Source organism: Schistocerca nitens, chromosome 2 (assembly GCF_023898315.1).
Source record: "Schistocerca nitens isolate TAMUIC-IGC-003100 chromosome 2, iqSchNite1.1, whole genome shotgun sequence".
Classification (NCBI taxonomy): Eukaryota; Metazoa; Arthropoda; class Insecta; order Orthoptera; family Acrididae; genus Schistocerca; species Schistocerca nitens.
The window spans coordinates 509,365,502-509,384,329 of NC_064615.1; the positions used below are offsets into that span (position 1 = coordinate 509,365,502).

Below are 18,828 nucleotides of genomic sequence, written 5' to 3' on the forward strand. Positions count from 1 at the left end.
TATGAATAACAAATAATACTTTGATATATTGTTTGACAATATATTCACAGGGTGTAAATTTTAAATTTACAAACCGGAATAACTTGAAAAATAAGCTTCATACGAAAAAATATGTAGAATCCTAAGTTGATTATTTTCAAGGGGGACATCTGCTGGTGCTAAAAAATTAGTCTGCCACCCCAGCCACCTGGGGTTGGGCAGGGAGGCAACTTTAAATTTTCAAAGGAGAACCCCCATTTCTTATTGCAGAATCAGATTCTACATAAAAAACTGGGCAGGGGTGAAGAGCTAATTTTAGCACCACAGATGTCCCCCTCGAAAATTTACACCCTGTGTGTGTGTGTGTGTGTGTGTGTGTGACGCATCACGATGGCCTGTTTAGAACGTGTTGCCTCCAACTCCTTAGGCATGGATTTTGTCAAACTAAACGGTACAGCAAGGGCTTGCTATGATATAGTTTGTCCTATTCTTGATATGTTCCTCAAGTTACAGCTTTCCCTCACAATTACCAAGATGGATTTTGTGGAATTTTCTGAAACATTGGGACATTAAATGGGGTCATGTAACAACTGTTGTCATATCGTGGATATTCATAGTTTGTTTATAAAATGTATGTTACTGAACACAATGTTCTGTCACGTTAACATGCTACATTTGTAAACATAAGCAGGATTGTATTGTTTACTTGTAAATATAATCAAGAGAAATGTTGATACACAAACTCAAAGGAAAGGCTCTGATGGATGAAGTGACCTAGAAAAGTCTTCTTCCCTGCAGAAAACCAAGATGATCACCATGTCATCATCTTCACCTCTTGCAGAAGGCGAAAACGCCTCTGCCTTCTCCACATATATGGAGTACTGCAATATTTGGTGTTATGACACTGATACTGTACTCCTCACTCATTGCTAGCTTCTGGAATTATCGAAGCTGAGCACTTCTTTTCATTGGTGGGGCATCATTTTGCTATTTTTAGGATGAAAAATGCTCTAGCACTACTGGACAAGTCCCAAGTTAGAGTGCACAGATTCATGTGGGTTATGTATCAAGCAGTTGAGCTCAGCTGTATCACTCACAAACAATATGATGTGCAGAATTATTTAAAGAAAGTTGTGGATGAAACTGCATTGTGGTTGTTCATTAGTAGCTTCATTATCTGAATATATTGCTATTTGAACACATATGAAAAGGCTTTTCTGATCAGTGATTACCCGTTAACTTAGGGTATAAATGCTAGGTAGCAAATGTTACTTCAGTACAAGTGTGAAATGAATTAAAAATGCTGACTCAAGAATAGAGGAGTTTAGGCACTTTTAGGGAAGTGTGTTATATACCGAATGATTAAATAAAATAATGAGATATTAATCTGTATTGTTATTCTTTCAACGTGACATATTCTATTTCATAATTAAGAAACTGACATTTGCAAATTATAAGAGAGATGTGTTCGTATTGGGCACATGGTCCAAATATTTAGTAATGATGTGTGTTCTCTCAGTAAAGCTACCAAACCAAGTCTGGTAGCTGCAAAACTTACATTAACAAACTACCATGACAAGGAACAAACTTATCACACAGTACACTGAATTCAAACAAATATTTTGGAATTCAGTCCCAAATGGGTAATAATAACGAGTTAAAGACTAATGGTCATTACAACGGTTATGTAATTTTTTTCGTTTTCCTTTTTATTTTAAAAAAGAGGAAGGATGAGAGAGAAAGAAAGAAAGAAGTCCCAATAATGACATTGTCCTGTAACGTTTAACCACAAAGTAATTATTACTGTGGATATTTACAAATACACCTGCAGGTATCAATCTCTGCGCAGATCTCTAGGTGGTCTAACCAGTACTTTACATTAGATTAGATTGGATTCAGTCAAGATGTGCAATCCCAAATACAGAGACACAAAAAAACCACACAGACAGTGGCCCTACCTCTTTGAGCCACAAAGCAATTCTTCAATGCAGTGAAGAGGAAATAGTTGACATAGGAGAAAGACAGAGCAATCAGTTTGTACTAACAAAGAGATAGAGGGGCTGGCCAATACTTGGCTCAGCTCAGTACAGCCGATAGATAACACAAAACAGAACAGAAAATTTACATTCCTAGCTTTCGGAACTTTGTTCCCTCATCAGTGAGGAGAGAGGGGAAAAAAAGGGAAGAAGGGAAAGTGGATTCAGTTACTCGCAACCCAGGTTATGAAGCAACAGGGAAAGGTAAACAGGGAGGGTAGCAAGGATGGAGGCATGGTTGTCAGAGGGAAGCCAAAGATAGTCTACTGTTAAGTACGGTGCCAGCTTCAAACCAAAGAGAATGCATACAGAAGTAAAGAGGTATATAGTATAAAGATAAACACAACTATGTAGTATGAAAAGATGCGTGAATGGCTAAAGAGGAGAGGGAAAAAGAAAAAGACTGAAGAGTAAATGGGAGTGAGATTGGTTAACGTAGGTTCAGTCCAGCGGGATGGCGGGATGAAAGGATGTGTTGGAGTGCAAGTTCCCATCTTCGCAGTTCTGAGGGACTGGTGTTGAGTGGGAGAAGCCAAATGGCACGTATGTTGTAGCAGGTTCCGAGGTCCCTAGAATTATGCTGCACGGCATGCTCTGCTACTGGGTATTGGACATCCCCTAGGCAGACAGTTCGTCTGTACCCGTTCATGCGCTCAGCCAGTTTAGTTGTCGTCATACCGATGTAAAGGGCTGTGCAGTGCAGGCACGTCAGCTGATAAATGACGTGTGTTGTTTCACATGTGACCCTGCCTTGAATTGTGTATGTTTTACCAGTAGTGGGGCTGGAGTAGGTGGTTGTGGGGGGGATGTATGGGGCAGGTTTTGCAGCGGGGTCGGTTACAGGGGTAGGAACCGCTGGGTAGAGAAGGTGGTCTGGGAATATTGTAGGATTTGACGAGGATGTTACGGAGGTTAGGGGGGCGACGAAAGGCAACTCTGGGTGGTGTGGGGAGAATATTGTCAAGGGATGATCTCATTTCAGGGCTTGACTTGAGAAAGTCATATCCCTGGCGGAGTAATTTGTTGATGTATTCGAGGCCAGGATAATATTGGGTGACAAAGGGGATGCTTCTGTGTGGTCTGGGGGTAGGAACATTGTTGTTGGACAGGGAGGAATGTATTGCTCGGGATATCTGTTTGTGGACAAGGTCTGCAGGATAGTTGCGGGAGAGGAAAGCACTGGTCAGGTTATTGGCGTAATTGTTGAGGGATTTGTCACTGGAGCAGATACGTTTGCCACGAACACCTAGGCTGTAGGGAAGGGAGCGTTTGATGTGGAATGGATGGCAGCTATCAAAGTGAGGGTACTGCTGTTTGTTTGTTTGTGGGTTTGATGTGGACAGAGGTGTGGATGTGAGCTTCAACAAGATGAAGGTCAACATCCAGGAAGGTGGCTTGGGTTTTGGAGAAGGACCAGGTGAAATTCAGACTCGAAAAGGAGTTGAGGTTATGGAGGAAATTAAGGAGTGTTTCTTCACCATGAGTCCAGACCACAAAGATGTCATCTATAAACCTATACCAGGCCAGGGGAAGCAGCTGTTGGGTCTTCAGGAAAGCCTCCTCCATGCGGCCCATGAAGAGATTGGCATAGGATGGAGCCATCCTGGTACCCATGGCCGTTCCCCTGATTTGTTTGTAGGTCTGGCCTTCAAAAGTGAAGTAATTATGGGTGAGGATAAAGTTGGTAAGTGTGATAAGGAACGAGGTTTTTGGAAGGTCTTTGGGTGGGCGTTGGGAGAGGTAGTGTTCCAGGGTAGAGAGACCATGGGTATGTGGGATGTTTGTGTAAAGGGATGTAGCGTCTATTGTGACAAGAAAGGTTTCAGTTGGGAGGGGAGTGGGAATGGATTTGAGGCGTTCTAGGAAGTGTTTTGTGTCTTTGATGTAGGATGGGAGTCTGCAGGTGATAGGTTGGAGGTGTTGGTCTACCAGAGCTGAGATACGTTCTGTTGGGGCCTTGAAGCCTGCCACAATTGGACGGCCAGGATGGTTCTCTTTGTGGATTTTGGTTAATAGGTAGAAGGCAGGGATACGTGTCTCAGGTGGAGTGAGTAGGTCTATGGAAGCTGTTGTGAGGCCTTGTGAAGGACCTTGGATTTTTAGGATTTTCTACAGCTCAGTCTGGATGGAAGGAATGGGATTCTGGGTAACAGCTTTGTAAGTTGAGGTGTCGGAGAGTTGACGCAGTCCTTCTGCCACATACTCCACACGGTCAAGTACCACAGTTGTAGAGCCTTTATCCGCTGGGAGGATGACAATAGAGCGGTCTGTTTTCAGCTCCTTAATGGCACAGGATTCAGCTAGGGGTGATGTTGGGGGTGGTCAGGATGTTCTTCAAGAAGGACTGGGAGGCAACACTGGATGTGAGGATTTCCTGACATGTCTGCAAGGGGTGGTTTTGGGGAAGGGGAGGAGGATCTCTTTGGGAAGGCGGTCGGAACTATTCTAGACAGGGTTCAACACTGGGTTTAGTATTTCCTGGATGTTGACCTTCATCTTGTTGAAGCTCACATCCACACCTCTGTCCACATCAAACCCACAAACAAACAAACAGCAGTACCCTCACTTTGATAGCTGCCATCCATTCCACATCAAACGCTCCCTTCCCTACAGCCTAGGTATTCGTGGCAAACGTATCTGCTCCAGTGACGAATCCCTCAACAATTACACCAGTGCTTTCTTCTCCCGCAACTATCCTGCGGACCTTGTCCACAAACAGATCTCTCAAGCAATACATTCCTTCCCGTCCAACAACAATGTTCGTACCCCCAGCCCACACAGAAGCATCCCCCTCGTCACCCTATATTATCCTGGCCTCGAATACATCAACAAATTACTCCGCCAGGGATATGACTTTCTCAAGTCAAGCACTGAAATGAGATCATCCCTTGACAATATTCTCCCCACACCACCCAGATTGCCTTTCGCCGCCCCCCTAACCTCCGTAACATCCTCGTCAAATCCTACAATATTCCCAGACCACCTTCTCTACCCAGCGGTTCCTACCCCTGTATCCGACCCGCTGCAAAACCTGCCCCATGCATCCCCCCCACAACCACCTACTCCAGCCCCACTACTGGTAAAACATACACAATTCAAGGCAGGACCACATGTGAAACAACACACGTCATTTATCAGCTGACGTGCTTGCACTGCACAGCCTTTTACATCGGTATGACAACAACTAAACTGGCTGAGCGCATGAACAGGTACAGACGAACTGTCTGCCTAGGAGATGTCCAATACCCAGAAGCAGAGCATGCCGTCCAGCATAATTCTAGGGACCTAGGAACCTGCTACAACGTACGTGCCATTTGGCTTCTCCCACTCAACACCAGTCCCTCGGAACTGCGGAGATGGGAACTTGCACTCCAACACATACTGTCATCCTGCCATCCCGCTGGACTGAACCTACGTTAACCAATCTCACTCCCATTTACTCTTCAGTCTTTTTCTTTTTCCCTCTCCTCTTTAGCCATTCACGCATCTTTTCATACTACATAGTTGTGTTTATCTTTATACTATATACCTCTTTACTTCTGTATGCATTCTCTTTGGTTTGAAGCTGGCACCGTACTTAACAGTAGACTATCTTTGGCTTCCCTCTGACAACCATGCCTCCATTCTTGCTACCCTCCCTGTTTACCTTTCCCTGTTGCTTCGTAACCTGGGTTGTGAGTAACTGAATCCACTTTCCCTTCTTCCCTTTTTTTTCCCCCTCCCTCCTCCCTGATGGAGGAACAAAGTTCCAAAAGCTAGGAATGTAAATTTTTGTGTTCTGTTTTGTGTTATCTATTGGCTGTACTGAGCTGACTCTGTGAATCTAATAAGTTTCTGAATGGAATTTCCCTTATGGTAAAATTTACCAATATGTCTGCAGAAGCCAAAATGCTTCCTAGATTGGAAGAAAATCTGTACATATTTCAGTCAACAAAGCAATAACTCTTGTCATCTGGCAGCCATTATTCAGATTTGTGGTCATTCCTATGCTCAACTTTAGTCAATGCTTATGGCCCTTTCATGCTTTTTATGTGTGTATTTGTGACTGTACCATACATGAAGGAAGTTTTCAAAAACATGTCCAAATGCCATGTTATTGTAGCATCAGTATTACAGAAAAAGTTTACAGCTGAAGGAAAATTATGTTAAGGTTTAATGAAAATTATTCATATCCTCTCAGTCCAAAAAATTCAAGACTGGATTGATGAGAAATAAGAAAAACCAAAGATGGTGATTTTAACGCTTCATGTGCTTTACACCGTTTCCGTCCACTGAGTACAAAACACGTAATTTTCATACAACCATGTGAAACTGTCAGAAAAGACCGTTTGGGATGCTGTTTGACTTGCATTTCACACTGGTTTGAATGACTGTTAAGTCACCAAGGTGTTGAATTTTCACATGGATTTCCACAGTGTCATTTTGTGGTAGGTCTGTACTGGTAACACCAAGTTTCATCACTAGTGATGATTTCTTTTCCAGAAAAGAATTGCCCATGTTTTACATTTCAATCAAGTCATAGCAGGATTCCATGCATCATCATTTTTGTTCACGAGTCAAGGTGCGTGGGATAAACTTTGCATACACTTTTCTCTTCATCCAAAGAGTCTGGAGCATGTCTTGAGCACCTGATTTAGAGATGTTGTTACATTGTAATTAATGACAACATTGACACACTGTGACTCCATGCCCACTACTTAATACTTCCTTCACACAACTGACAGGTTGAATGCACATCTGTTGATTACAGTTGTTACTCCAAGCTGCCAACAGACAGTGTACAATTCTATTATATTATTTATTCAACTAGAAATACTTTTAATCACTTGCATTTACAAAGTTTATAATACAGGTTACTTCACATATTACACGTGCATCGTGTCCAGGTCCAATACTAAGGAGGCAGATTCCAATTTCTGCATACACACCAGGTAGTTCCTCAGCCTTTGTCAGGTATCAGCTTTAACCAAACTAACGAAGTTAGGAGTGCCTCAGAAAGAAGTCCAAGAAAAGTACTTCACAATTTAGAACTTCATACTGGTGTCTCAATAGCGTCTGCTGCCACAGCCGTGTACACAAACTACAACACAGCAAGATAACAGTAGTGCACTGACTGATCAATTCAGACACTGTTGCTGGATTTCAGCACTGTAGTCTGTGCATAATGGAAAGGCTGATCTCATCATTAAAACTATCTCATAATACTGCCACAGAAGCATTGCGTTGCCCTCCACAAAATAACTGCATGTCTTTTCATTAGTTGTTCACTCTCTGAAAAGAGGATGTAGTATTGATCACAAAAAATCAGAAGTTATGGTTTTGTGGGAAAAGATTAGCCAATAATTCATGCTGCACTAACTGTACAACACACTTCTGCTTTCGCATAGTACAAACACACTTGATGCCACTAATAAGGATTTTCAGAACTCCAATGTTGATTGTTCTTTCGAAGTCCACTCTTAACTCGTGTAGTTTGGCTAAAGACAATAAGCCACCCCCTGCCAAAGTCCAAAGAATGGGGTGAAGGGTATGCAGCAATCAGAGCCTGCTTATCTGATATTGGTTCCCACGCAGTGCCGGACACAGTGCATGTGTCATACATGAAACACCTGTAGCTTGAAAGAATAGTAATCTGATGATGAACACCCAAATAAAAAAATGAAAATAAATGTTAAATTTGGAAGAAGATCATTTAATTACCTATAGCTGGAAAAGGGTGCTTTACACTAACACACACAGAGAGAACTACGGGGAGAGGTTGTGGGGGTGAGGGGGGAAGTGGAGGTAAAAAGTCACTTAATGGAAAACAGTAATTAAGGAAAAAAAGGAAAAACACAGCTCACACTCAAAGATCAAGAGATATAAGGAACATAAAATCTGTATCATTCTCAATTTGGAGTTCATTGTAAATTTGTTTCTACAAAACTAACTGCATGTCTTTTCTTCAAATTTAACTTTACTGTCTCCCGATGAAGGAACTGCCAATTCTGAAACATGATTTCCATTTGTTTTCCTGTGTGTCTTAATTTCAACACCTGAATGAGTAAACAAAAAACTCCTCCCTCTCATTGTATGCAATTCACATTAAGTAATATCGCTACTATGTAAATATCACAGTATTCCATGTTGACAAAAACTCAATCAATATAAACAATATTTTTAATGGTTTCACTAGACTGCGTAAACACATTAAATTTACCATGAAACATGAAGTCAACCACTGCAACAATCTCCTAGACCTACTGACAGCAAAGCTCAACAGCAGATGCATCTTCTAAAGTGATAGGGCATCAACTGCAACAAATACCATCATTCACAGCTCATCATGTTATAAGTCACAAGTTAAGCATACTGGCTATGCATCATTAATTGGGCATGCAGATTCACAGATATTACATTATCTAATCTGGCACAATAAAAACAGCTGTTGCTGCCAAACACAATCACATAATCCGAGAAGCTGATATGACAAAAACAATAAAACAATCAGAGAACAGAAAGCGAAATACGTGCAAATACCACAAAATTTTAACACATCCAGTTTACCATTATTTTGAATGACTAAGTACAAAAGTATAACTACACACAATTTACCATAAAAAATTAAAAAGATTTATGACTCTACACATCAGCAATGAGAAGCTACAGTGTAGAAAGTGACAAACAAAATATCAAAGCATATAATGCATCTACAGAAGTCAGCAGACTCTTCAACAATGTGCTAAACTGCACTGAAAATACTTGCCTACCTATTTTCTTTTAGTAGTACACACACGGAAGGAGGAGATGGTTGTCTGTATAAGTGCTTGTAGAACAATGATATGCCAGCAACAACTATTGTGGCCAAAAACAAAAGCTAGTCATTGTTTTAATTTTGATTTCAACCTTTTTTTTACCAGTTGCAACCTTTTGGTGAAATAACAAAATTACTTGCGACTCTTCAGACCTTTCCCAGCAGATCCGTTCAATATACGGTTCTCGGCTCTGCCATCTGATCACATTTTGTAAATTACAAAATGTGGCTGGGCAGCAGACCCGAGAGCAATATACTGAACAAAATTACTTATTAAAGTAAAGACCAACCACTAGAGGTTGCATATAATTTGCTTGGTTTCACTCTCCCAATGAGAGCATCTTCACATATTCGTTGACCTGACAGCAGCATGTCAAAAGTTCAGACATATGTTCAGCACTACTGTCAAACACTACTAAGAGAGATAACTGTTTCCATTCTACACTATTTTCAGTCTGGAGATTGTTTTGGGTTGCATTATTTCTCATGACAGTTACTTTATATTACAAACTAAAACTACTGGCTGATTTTCAAAGATAAATTATGTTACTGTAGACGGCACTTGAATTTTTCCAACTGTAAAAGGCCTTTTAAATAGAACTATCTTCAAGTTTTAATGTCAATAAAACACAATCATTTAAATTTTTTAAACTGGAAATGGAAAACAGAAAACAGAGATAAGCTCTGGGAGAAAAATAAATCACGATAAATCTGAAGGTAACATGCCATTTTTAGTGTATGTTTTGTAATAAAGCTGTTGCTACACATCTTAACAAATGAAAAACTGCAACAGCTGTTGAATGATCCTTTATTGTAACAACCAGTTTTGCGGCTTGTAGCTGCATCCTCAGGTATACATCTGAGTAGAAAGAATGTCGAGAAAGTATAATAAACAATATTGCATTTACTGTAAGTTAAAAAAGGATATAGTAAATAACAGATAAAAGTATTCATAATCAATTCATATAAATTCCAGACTGGGATTATTTGGATCACCCAATATTCTCAATCAAATCTAAACAAAATGTCCATTGAAAGAACGACAGTCAGGTAATAAAATCAGAAGGATGATGAAGTCCAGTAGACAAGATAGCAAGGGATCTTACAATAAAAACCGAGAGAAATGATGGCTCTTAAGTTCAAAGTATGAAAATGTGGAATTAAAATGAAGATAATTACTAAGACAGAAATATAATTAGATAAACTGACCATTGGGAGAGCAACGTAACATAAACTGAGATGGCAGTAGCACACGGCGGTATGCAGGCAGAAAAACTGATCATATAAAAAGCAAAATGGAATGGGAAACTTAAATACAAAAATAGAGCAAACAAAAATTGACAGTTACACAAAAGTACGCAATCTTACTGATACAGTTTTTAATAGCATAGAAATAGAATTATTGCAAAAAGGTTAGGTTATAATATTAATAACCTGCTGCCACAACAACATATTAGTAGACTGAAGTTACATACTGTGCCTCCTATAGATGGGGCTAAACTCACTACAGCCGAACACACGGAGGCTGTGAATAGTGTCAATAGACTCCAAGGGATTCTAGCCCACACACGGGAACTGATAAACACAAATTTGGTTTTACTCACTACTATAAATAAGAAATGGGATGAGCATCAAGCATTAATTATACATGTGGATAAAAGTACAACTTCCGTGATAATGCTATAGAGCCAGTATGTTGAAAAAGTGCCTTTACTGAAAATCATATTGTCAAACATGAAACAGACCCTACTACCAAATATTTAGCCAATATAAGAAAGGACTTATATGCTACTAAAAATTCCCCCAGTAAATATCAGAAAAAAAGACTCGTTCCAATGAACCAAACACCCCTACATTAAGGGCCGCAATTAAGTTACATAAGGACATATGCCTGTCAGGCTAATGTTAATGCACGTGGTAGGGGGGAGGGGGGGGGGAGTGGGATGAGGAGGGATATGACATCATCAAGAAGCCCCATGCCACATACGTTAATAAACATTACCAACACCATGCAAACTATAATGTTCAAAACAGAGAGCATGCAATTAAAAAACTTGTCAATTTATTCACTTCAACATGGACTCATATTATGTCATTGGGCGTAGAAATTGTGTAATCCAACTATTCTTTAGATCAAGTGAGAGACATCACTACTTACAGGGTGTTTCAAAAATGACCGGTATATTTGAAACGGCAATAAAAACTAAACGAGCAGCGATAGAAATACACCGTTTGTTGCAATATGCTTGGGACAACAGTACATTTTCAGGCAGACAAACTTTCGTAATTACGGTAGTTACAATTTTCAACAACAGATGGCGCTGCAAGTGATGTGAAAGATATAGAAAACAACGCAGTCTGTGGGTGCGCCATTCTGTACGTCGTCTTTCTGCTGTAAGCGTGTGCTGTTCACAACGTGCAAGTGTGCTGTGGACAACATGGTTTATTCCTTAGAACAGAGGATTTTTCTGGTGTTGGAATTCCACCGCCTAGAACACAGTGTTGTTGCAACAAGACGAAGTTTTCAACGGAGGTTTAATGTAACCAAAGGACCGAAAAGCGATACAATAAAGGATCTGTTTGAAAAATTTCAACAGACTGGGAACGTGACGGATGAACGTGCTGGAAAGGTAGGGCGACCGCGTACGGCAACCACAGAGGGCAATGCGCAGCTAGTGCAGCAGGTGATCCAACAGCGGCCTCGGGTTTCCGTTCGCCGTGTTGCAGCTGCGGTCCAAATGACGCCAACGTCCACGTATCGTCTCATGCGCCAGAGTTTACACCTCTATCCATACAAAATTCAAACGCGGCAACCCCTCAGCGCCGCTACCATTGCTGCACGAGAGACATTCGCTAACGATATAGTGCACAGGATTGATGACGGCGATATGCATGTGGGCAGCATTTGGTTTACTGACGAAGCTTATTTTTACCTGGACGGATTCGTCAATAAACAGAACTGGCGCATATGGGGAACCGAAAAGCCCCATGTTGCAGTCCCATCGTCCCTGCATCCTCAAAAAGTACTGGTCTGGGTCGCCATTTCTTCCAAAGGAATCATTGGCCCATTTTTCAGATCCGAAACGATTACTGCATCATGCTATCTGGACATTCTTCGTGAATTTGTGGCGGTACAAACTGCCTTAGACGACACTGCGAACACCTCGTGGTTTATGCAAGATGGTGCCCGGCCACATTGCACGGCCGACATCTTTAATTTCCTGAATGAATATTTCGATGATCGTGTGATTGCTTTGGGCTATCCGAAACATACAGGAGGCGGCGTGGATTGGCCTACCTATTCGCCAGACATGAACCCCTGTGACTTCTTTCTGTGGAGACACTTGAAAGACCAGGTGTACCGCCAGAATCCAGAAACAATTGAACAGCTGAAGCAGTACATCTCATCTGCATGTGAAGCCATTCCGCCAGACACGTTGTCAAAGGTTTCGGGTAATTTCATTCAGAGACTACGCCATATTATTGCTACGCATGGTGGATATGTGGAAAATATCGTACTATAGAGTTTCCCAGACCGCAGCGCCATCTGTTGTTGAAAATTGTAACTACTGTAATTTCGAAAGTTTGTCTGCCTGAAAATGTACTGTTGTCCCAAACATATTGCAACAAACGGTGTATTTCTATCGCTGCTCGTTTAGTTGTTATTACCGTTTCAAATATACCGGTCATTTTTGAAACACCCTGTACAATTTACAAACCCACAGTAATAGGCCCACAGATAAGATCATTACTCAACACTGTTCTGAAATATAACTATTTTAAATGTGGTGAGGACATTTACATTCAAAATCAAGGACTGGTAATGAGATCACAATTGGCATACTAGACAGTCCAATATTTTATGGACACCTTTGAATTTTATGTAATGCAAATTTCCAGCCCATGCCAACATACTTTTACAGTGGAGTAGGTACATGAACAATATTCTTGTTTTAAATGAAAGGACAAAGGATCATTGTTGTAATTTCATGGATGAGTTAAACAGTTTACACCACAAAATGCATTCCATTACACAACACATCTCTAAGCAATTCTAACCTGGAATTACATATATACAGAAAAGCAACTTCTACTGAGCACATTATTCACACCTCTCATCATACCTCAACATACAAAATGGCTGCAATTAGATCATTGCTTTATATGATGTATTACATCCCCTTGCCCAGAGAAGCCTTAGAAAGAGAATACGGACTCAGTTCAATATACAGCCTACAGCAATGACTATAGGGATAATTTTGTGAACATGCTAACAAAGGTATTTAAAAAAAGTTGAAACCATCCACCTTTTGTGGCTCAGACGAAGTTATAGAACCCTGGTGAATGTAGACCATAATATTCATGAGGAAGTTATGTATCATAGGTTCCAACACCTCGGTAAAATTTTGAGAAGTTATGCTTCAACCTCTCCATACTCAATAATATCAGTAGCAGATAGAGGCACAAATACTATGCCACAGGTGTCTATTGCATTTGGTCTGACAACTGTCATGAAGTACATTGGCCAAACAGTAAGGGGTTTCAACATCAGATTTCAAGAAAACCTAAATTTAAACAATACAAAATCAGCTTTGAATACACACCTCTGTGAACAGGAGCATTCCATTGCTAATCTGTCAAATAATCCAAAAATATTACTCCATGAAAATGAAGGTCAAACCCTAAATATTTTGACAGAAATTGACATAATGTGTTGTAAGAATCATTTTGCGCAACATATACTAAATGGTCAAACTGAATGTAGATATCACAATCATCTTGGGAATTGGACTATTAATATTCTTACTAAAACAATACCATTCTATATGTCACGTGTCTGCACTCTAATTTCTAAGCCTTTTGCCCCCCCCCCCCCCACTTACATTGGGTTTGCTCCTCTTTGCTTCCCCTACTATCTAAAAACCGTTTTATTTTCTTCCATCCTCTACCTCCTTGTGACCCCCTTTACATCTATCACCACTTTAACTATGATGTTTCCATCACTGTTTTTAGCCACTGATTACTGGCTGTATGTTATGTCTTTTACACGGTCCACTCACAAATGGCAGGCAGTACCACTAACAATACAGAGGGACATGGAAAACAGTGCAGTCACTGTTGTAATGTACAAATGGAGTGATTTATCTGACATACAAAAGTGCATCATCACTGGCTTTCGGGCCAAGGGTGGAAGCATTTCCGAAATGGCCAAGCTTGCAAATTGTTCACATAAGGCTGTGGTTAAAGTGACACACGTATGGCAAAATGGCACTATGTGAAACTGACACCAAGGTAACTGTGGTGCAACATGGGCCATTGATGACAGGTGTGAATAACAGTTGCAGAGGTGTGTACAGGCAAAAAGACATGCAGCTGGCCACCCAGATGAACCAAAGGGCTATCAACAGTGTCTACAAGATGACTGTTCAGAGAACACTGCTGCATGTGGACCTCCACAATAGGCATCTGGTTCATGCACCCATGCTGACTGCTGTTCATCAGCAACGAAGGTTGGAATTTGCATGCCAGTACTGCAACCAGACATCCACTGAGTGGTGAAAGGTGGCCTTTTAAGATTTATTTTATGTTTTACGCTCCACTGGACAGATGGCCGTTGACAGGTGTGGTGTGAACGCTGGAAAGAAAACACCATGAAACAATTGTCCAAAGGGTCCAGACTGGAAGAGGGAATGTTATGGTTTGGGAAATGTTTTCGTGGCATTCCCTGGGTGATTTCCTCATTCTGGAAGGCACAACAGATCAACGCAAGTATGCACCTATTCTTGGAGGCCATCTCCATCCAATTTGTTTTTCCTCGTCATGATGGCATCTACCAGCAGGACAATACAACATGTAAAACAGCTAGCAGTATATATGCATGGTTCAAAGAGCACCAGGCTGAGTTTACTATACTCCCTTGACTCCACACTCCCCAGATTAAAATCCAGTCGATGACCTGTGAGAGTACCTCGATCAGGCTGTATGCATAATAGATCCTCAACTGAGAAACGTGGTGAGGTGGCCACGGCACTGGAGTTGGCATGGTCCCATATCTCTGTCGATACCTTCCAGAACTTCACTGATTCTTCTGTCTCTCTTCCTGCACATTTTGCAGCAGTCTCCTTTGCAAAAGGTATTATTCAGGCATTTGACAGATGGGTCACATTAATGTGACTGGACAGCATATATTCTATCATTTTCATGTTCCAGTTTTATTATATTTTGCCAGCTTTGTATTAATCAGCTATGTAAGGACTGTCACCCAACTTTGTCTATCCCAATCTTCGTTATCGCTTGTGATATTCTTGTGTGGTGTCGTTTATTTCCTAGACTGGGCACACTGGCCTACTTGGTATGCTCCATGACTCCTCACGCTGTATTCTGCCAGCTCTCACCTATGTTTGTTTCGGTTGGTTGGTTGGTTTGTGGGATTAAAGGGACCAGACTGCAACGGTCATCGGTCCCTTTGTCCAAAAAATTAAAACCACCCAAAGAGAATAAAAACGAACAGCAGGAAAGACGTCAGACGACACGGGACAAGAAATACGCTGACAGAGATCAGACAAAACAAATTAAAATCACACAGAGTGTGATGGTGGTTGGCTGACCATAGAGAAAAAAAAAGGAAAAGCCAACCACCGAGAACACATTAAAAACTCAGTTTAAAATCCGAGGCCAAAAGCCAGAATCAACACTAAAAAACAGAAACACTCAGTTTAAATGATAAATACCCCCTGCCCGAATAAAACGTAAAACTAAGCCAGCCATAGCAGGGTCATCAGTTAAAAGGGCAGGGAGCGTGTCAGGCAGTGCGAACGTCTGCCTGAGCACAGCTAAAAGCGGACACTCCAAGAAAATGTGGACCACAAATAAAATGGAGCCGCAGCGACATATAGGTGGGTCCTCAAGGCGCAATAAGTGGCCGTGGGTCATCCATGTGTGCCCAATGCGCAGTCGGCATAGGACGACAGACTCCTTGCGAGAGACGCGCAAGGAGGAGTGCCACACAGTCGTCGTCTCCTTGACGGCACGGAGTTTGTTACGGGTGGTCAGACCGCGCCATTCAGCGTCCCAGAGCGAGATAACTTTGCGGCGTAAGACCGCCCTCAAATCAGTCTCCGGAAGGCCAATGTCTACAGTGGGTTCATTGGTGACCTGTTTGGCCAGGCGGTCAACATGTTCATTGCCCGGGATACCGACATGACCAGGGGTCCACACAAAGACCACAGAGCGGCTGCAACGGGCAAGAGTATGCAGGGACTCATGGATAGCCATCACCACACGAGAACGAGGGAAACACTGGTCGAGAGCTCGTAAACCGCTCAGGGAATCGCTACAGATAACGAAGGACTCACCTGAGCAGGAGCGGATATACTCTAGGGCACGAAAGATGGCAACCAGCTCAGCAGTGTAAACGCTGCAGCCATCCTGCAGGGGACGTTGTTCGGAATGGTCCCCTAGAGTTAGCGCATACCCGACACGACCAGCAACCATCGAACCGTCAGTGTAAACAATGCCAGAGCCCTGATACATGGCCAGGATGGAATAAAAGCGGTGGCGGAAGGCCTCTGGAGGGACGGAGTCCTTCGGGCCCAGTGCCAAGTCGAGCCGAAGGCAAGGGCGAGGAACACACCATGGGGGAGTACGCAAAGTGGCCCGGAAAGGAGGTGGAACAGTGAAAACCCTAAGCCCGGAGAGAAGCTCTTTGACGCGGACCGTGATCGTACAACCAGACCGGGGCCGACATTCTGGCAGATGGACGACCGATTGCGTGAACAGGAGACGATAGTTTGGATGCCCGGGCAAGCTAAAAACATGGGCAGCATAAGCGGCCAGCAAACGTTGGCGCCGTAACCGCAGGGGAGGAACACCTGCCTCCACTAGTACGCTGTCCACAGGGCTGGTGCAGAAGGCACCAGTGGCAAGTCGTATCCCGCTGTGTAGTATTGGGTCCAGTACCCGCAACGCAGATGGGGAAGCGAAGCCATAAGCCAGGCTCCCATAATCCAGACGGGACTGGATTAACGCCTGGTAGAGCCGTAACAAGGTAGATCGGTCGGCGCCCCAGCTGGTGTGGCTCAAGCATCGCAGAGCATTGAGATGCCACCAACTTGCCTGTTTAAGCTGCCGAATATGAGGCAGCCAAGTCAACCGGGCATCAAAAAGTACACCCAAAAACCTGTGGGTCTCCACCACAGCAAGAAGTTCGCCGTCTAGATAAAGCCGCGGCGCAGGATGGACCGTTCGGTGCCGGCAGAAATGCATAATGCGGGTCTTGGCAGCCGAAAACTGAAAACCACGCGCAACAGCCCAAGACTGCGCCTTGCGGATTGCGCCCTGTAGCTGATGTTCAGCAGCTGCAATGCCAATAGAGTTATAGTAAAGGCAGAAGTCGTCGGCATACAGGGAAGCGGAGACAGAATTGCCCACGGCCGCAGCGAGCCCGTTAATGGCTATTAAAAACAGGCAGACACTTAAAACAGAACCCTGTGGCACACCGTTCTCCTGGACGTGGGAGGAACTATATGAGGCCGCGACTTGCACGCGGAAGGTACGATACGACAGAAAATTGCGGATAAAAAGTGGCAGAGGACCCCCAAGACCCCATCCATGAAGCGTAGAAAGGATGTGATGACGCCATGTCGTATCGTACTCCTTCCGCATGTCGAAAAAGACAGCGACCAGGTGCTGACGGCGGGCAAAGGCAGTACGGATGGCCGACTCCAGGCTCACCAGATTGTCGGTGGCGGAGCGGCCTTTACGGAACCCACCCTGAGACGGAGCCAGAAGGCCCCGAGACTCTGGTACCCAATTCAAGTGCCGGCTCACCATCCGTTCAAGCAACTTGCAAAGAATGTTGGTGAGGCTAATGGGACAGTAGCCGTCCACCTCCAGAGGGCTCTTTCCAGGTTTCAAAACGGGGATGACAATGGTTTCCCGCCATTGCGACGGAAACTCCCCCTCGACCCAAAGACGGTTGTAAAGATCGAGGAGGTGCCGGTGGCAATCCACTGAAAGGTGTTTCAGCATCTGACAGTGGATGCCATCTGGCCCAGGAGCGGTATCAGGGCAAGCAGCTAGGGCAATGCGAAATTCCCACTCACTGAATGGAGCATTGTAAGATTCTGGGTGGTGGGTGCGAAACGAAAGGCTCCGACGTTCCATCCGCTCTTTAATGGAGCGGAAGGCCGGTGGGTAATTGGAAGAAGCGGAACTAAGAGCAAAATGCTCTGCCAAGCTGTTGGCAATTTCGTCGGAGTCTGTACAAACTGTTCCATTCAGTGAGAGCGCAGGGACACTGACAGGGGTCCGATAGCCATAGAGGCGTCGGATCTTGGCCCAGACCTGCGATGGAGAGACATGCAGGCCAATGGTGGACACATACCGCTCCCAGCACTCCTGCTTGCTTTGGCGGATAAGGCGGCGGGCTTGCGCACGCAGCCGTTTGAAGGTGATGAGGTGTTCAATGCAGGGATGTCGCTTGTGACGCTGTAGCGCCCGCCGGCGATCTAATCGCTGCAGTGATCTCAGGCGACCACCAAGGCACAGTCCGCCGCCGAGGGGACCCAGAGGAACGGGGAATGGCAGATTCGGCGGCAGTAACAATGCCAGTGGTGACCGATTGAACCACCGCATCAATGTCATCATTAGGGAGAGGCTCAATAGCGGCAGTGGAGGAGAACAAGTCCCAGTCAGCCTTATTCATAGCCCAACTGCTAGGGCACCCAGAAGAGTGACGCTGTGGTAGTGACAGAAAGATCGAAGTGGTCACTACCACACAGGTCGTCATGCACACTCCATTGGACAGACGGTAAGAGGCTAGGGCTACAGATTGAAAGGTCAATGGCGGAGTATGTGCCATGCGCCACACTGAAGTGTGTGAAGGCACCATCATTTAAAATCGAGAGATCGAGCTGCGCCAATAAATGCTCAACGGTGGAGCCTCGACCTGTTGCCACTGACCCACCCCACAGAGGGTTATGGGCGTTGAAGTCGCCCTATAGCAAGAAAAGTGGCGGC

General features: G+C 43.5%; 1 protein-coding gene across 8 annotated transcripts in view; it reads right to left on the reverse strand.

Annotated features, from left to right (window-relative positions):
- Positions 1 to 18,828, reverse strand: part of LOC126236486 (phosphatidylserine synthase) — a 162,347-nt gene that overhangs the window by 29,441 nt on the left and 114,078 nt on the right. For 2 of the 8 annotated variants that reach the window (XR_007544926.1, XR_007544924.1), the window contains exon 8: positions 8,215 to 8,309. The exons of 1 other annotated variant lie outside the window; for it this stretch is intronic. Coding sequence is in view for 3 of the 7 variants with exons in the window: in XM_049945830.1 (XP_049801787.1) it covers positions 6,672 to 6,778 (107 nt within the window). In the remaining 4 variants the exon portion in view is untranslated. Of the gene's footprint in view, positions 1 to 6,272; positions 6,779 to 7,899; positions 8,310 to 18,828 lie in introns of those variants that run through there. 5 more of the 8 variants (XM_049945833.1, XM_049945832.1, XR_007544923.1 and 2 more) reach the window with 4 other exon arrangements.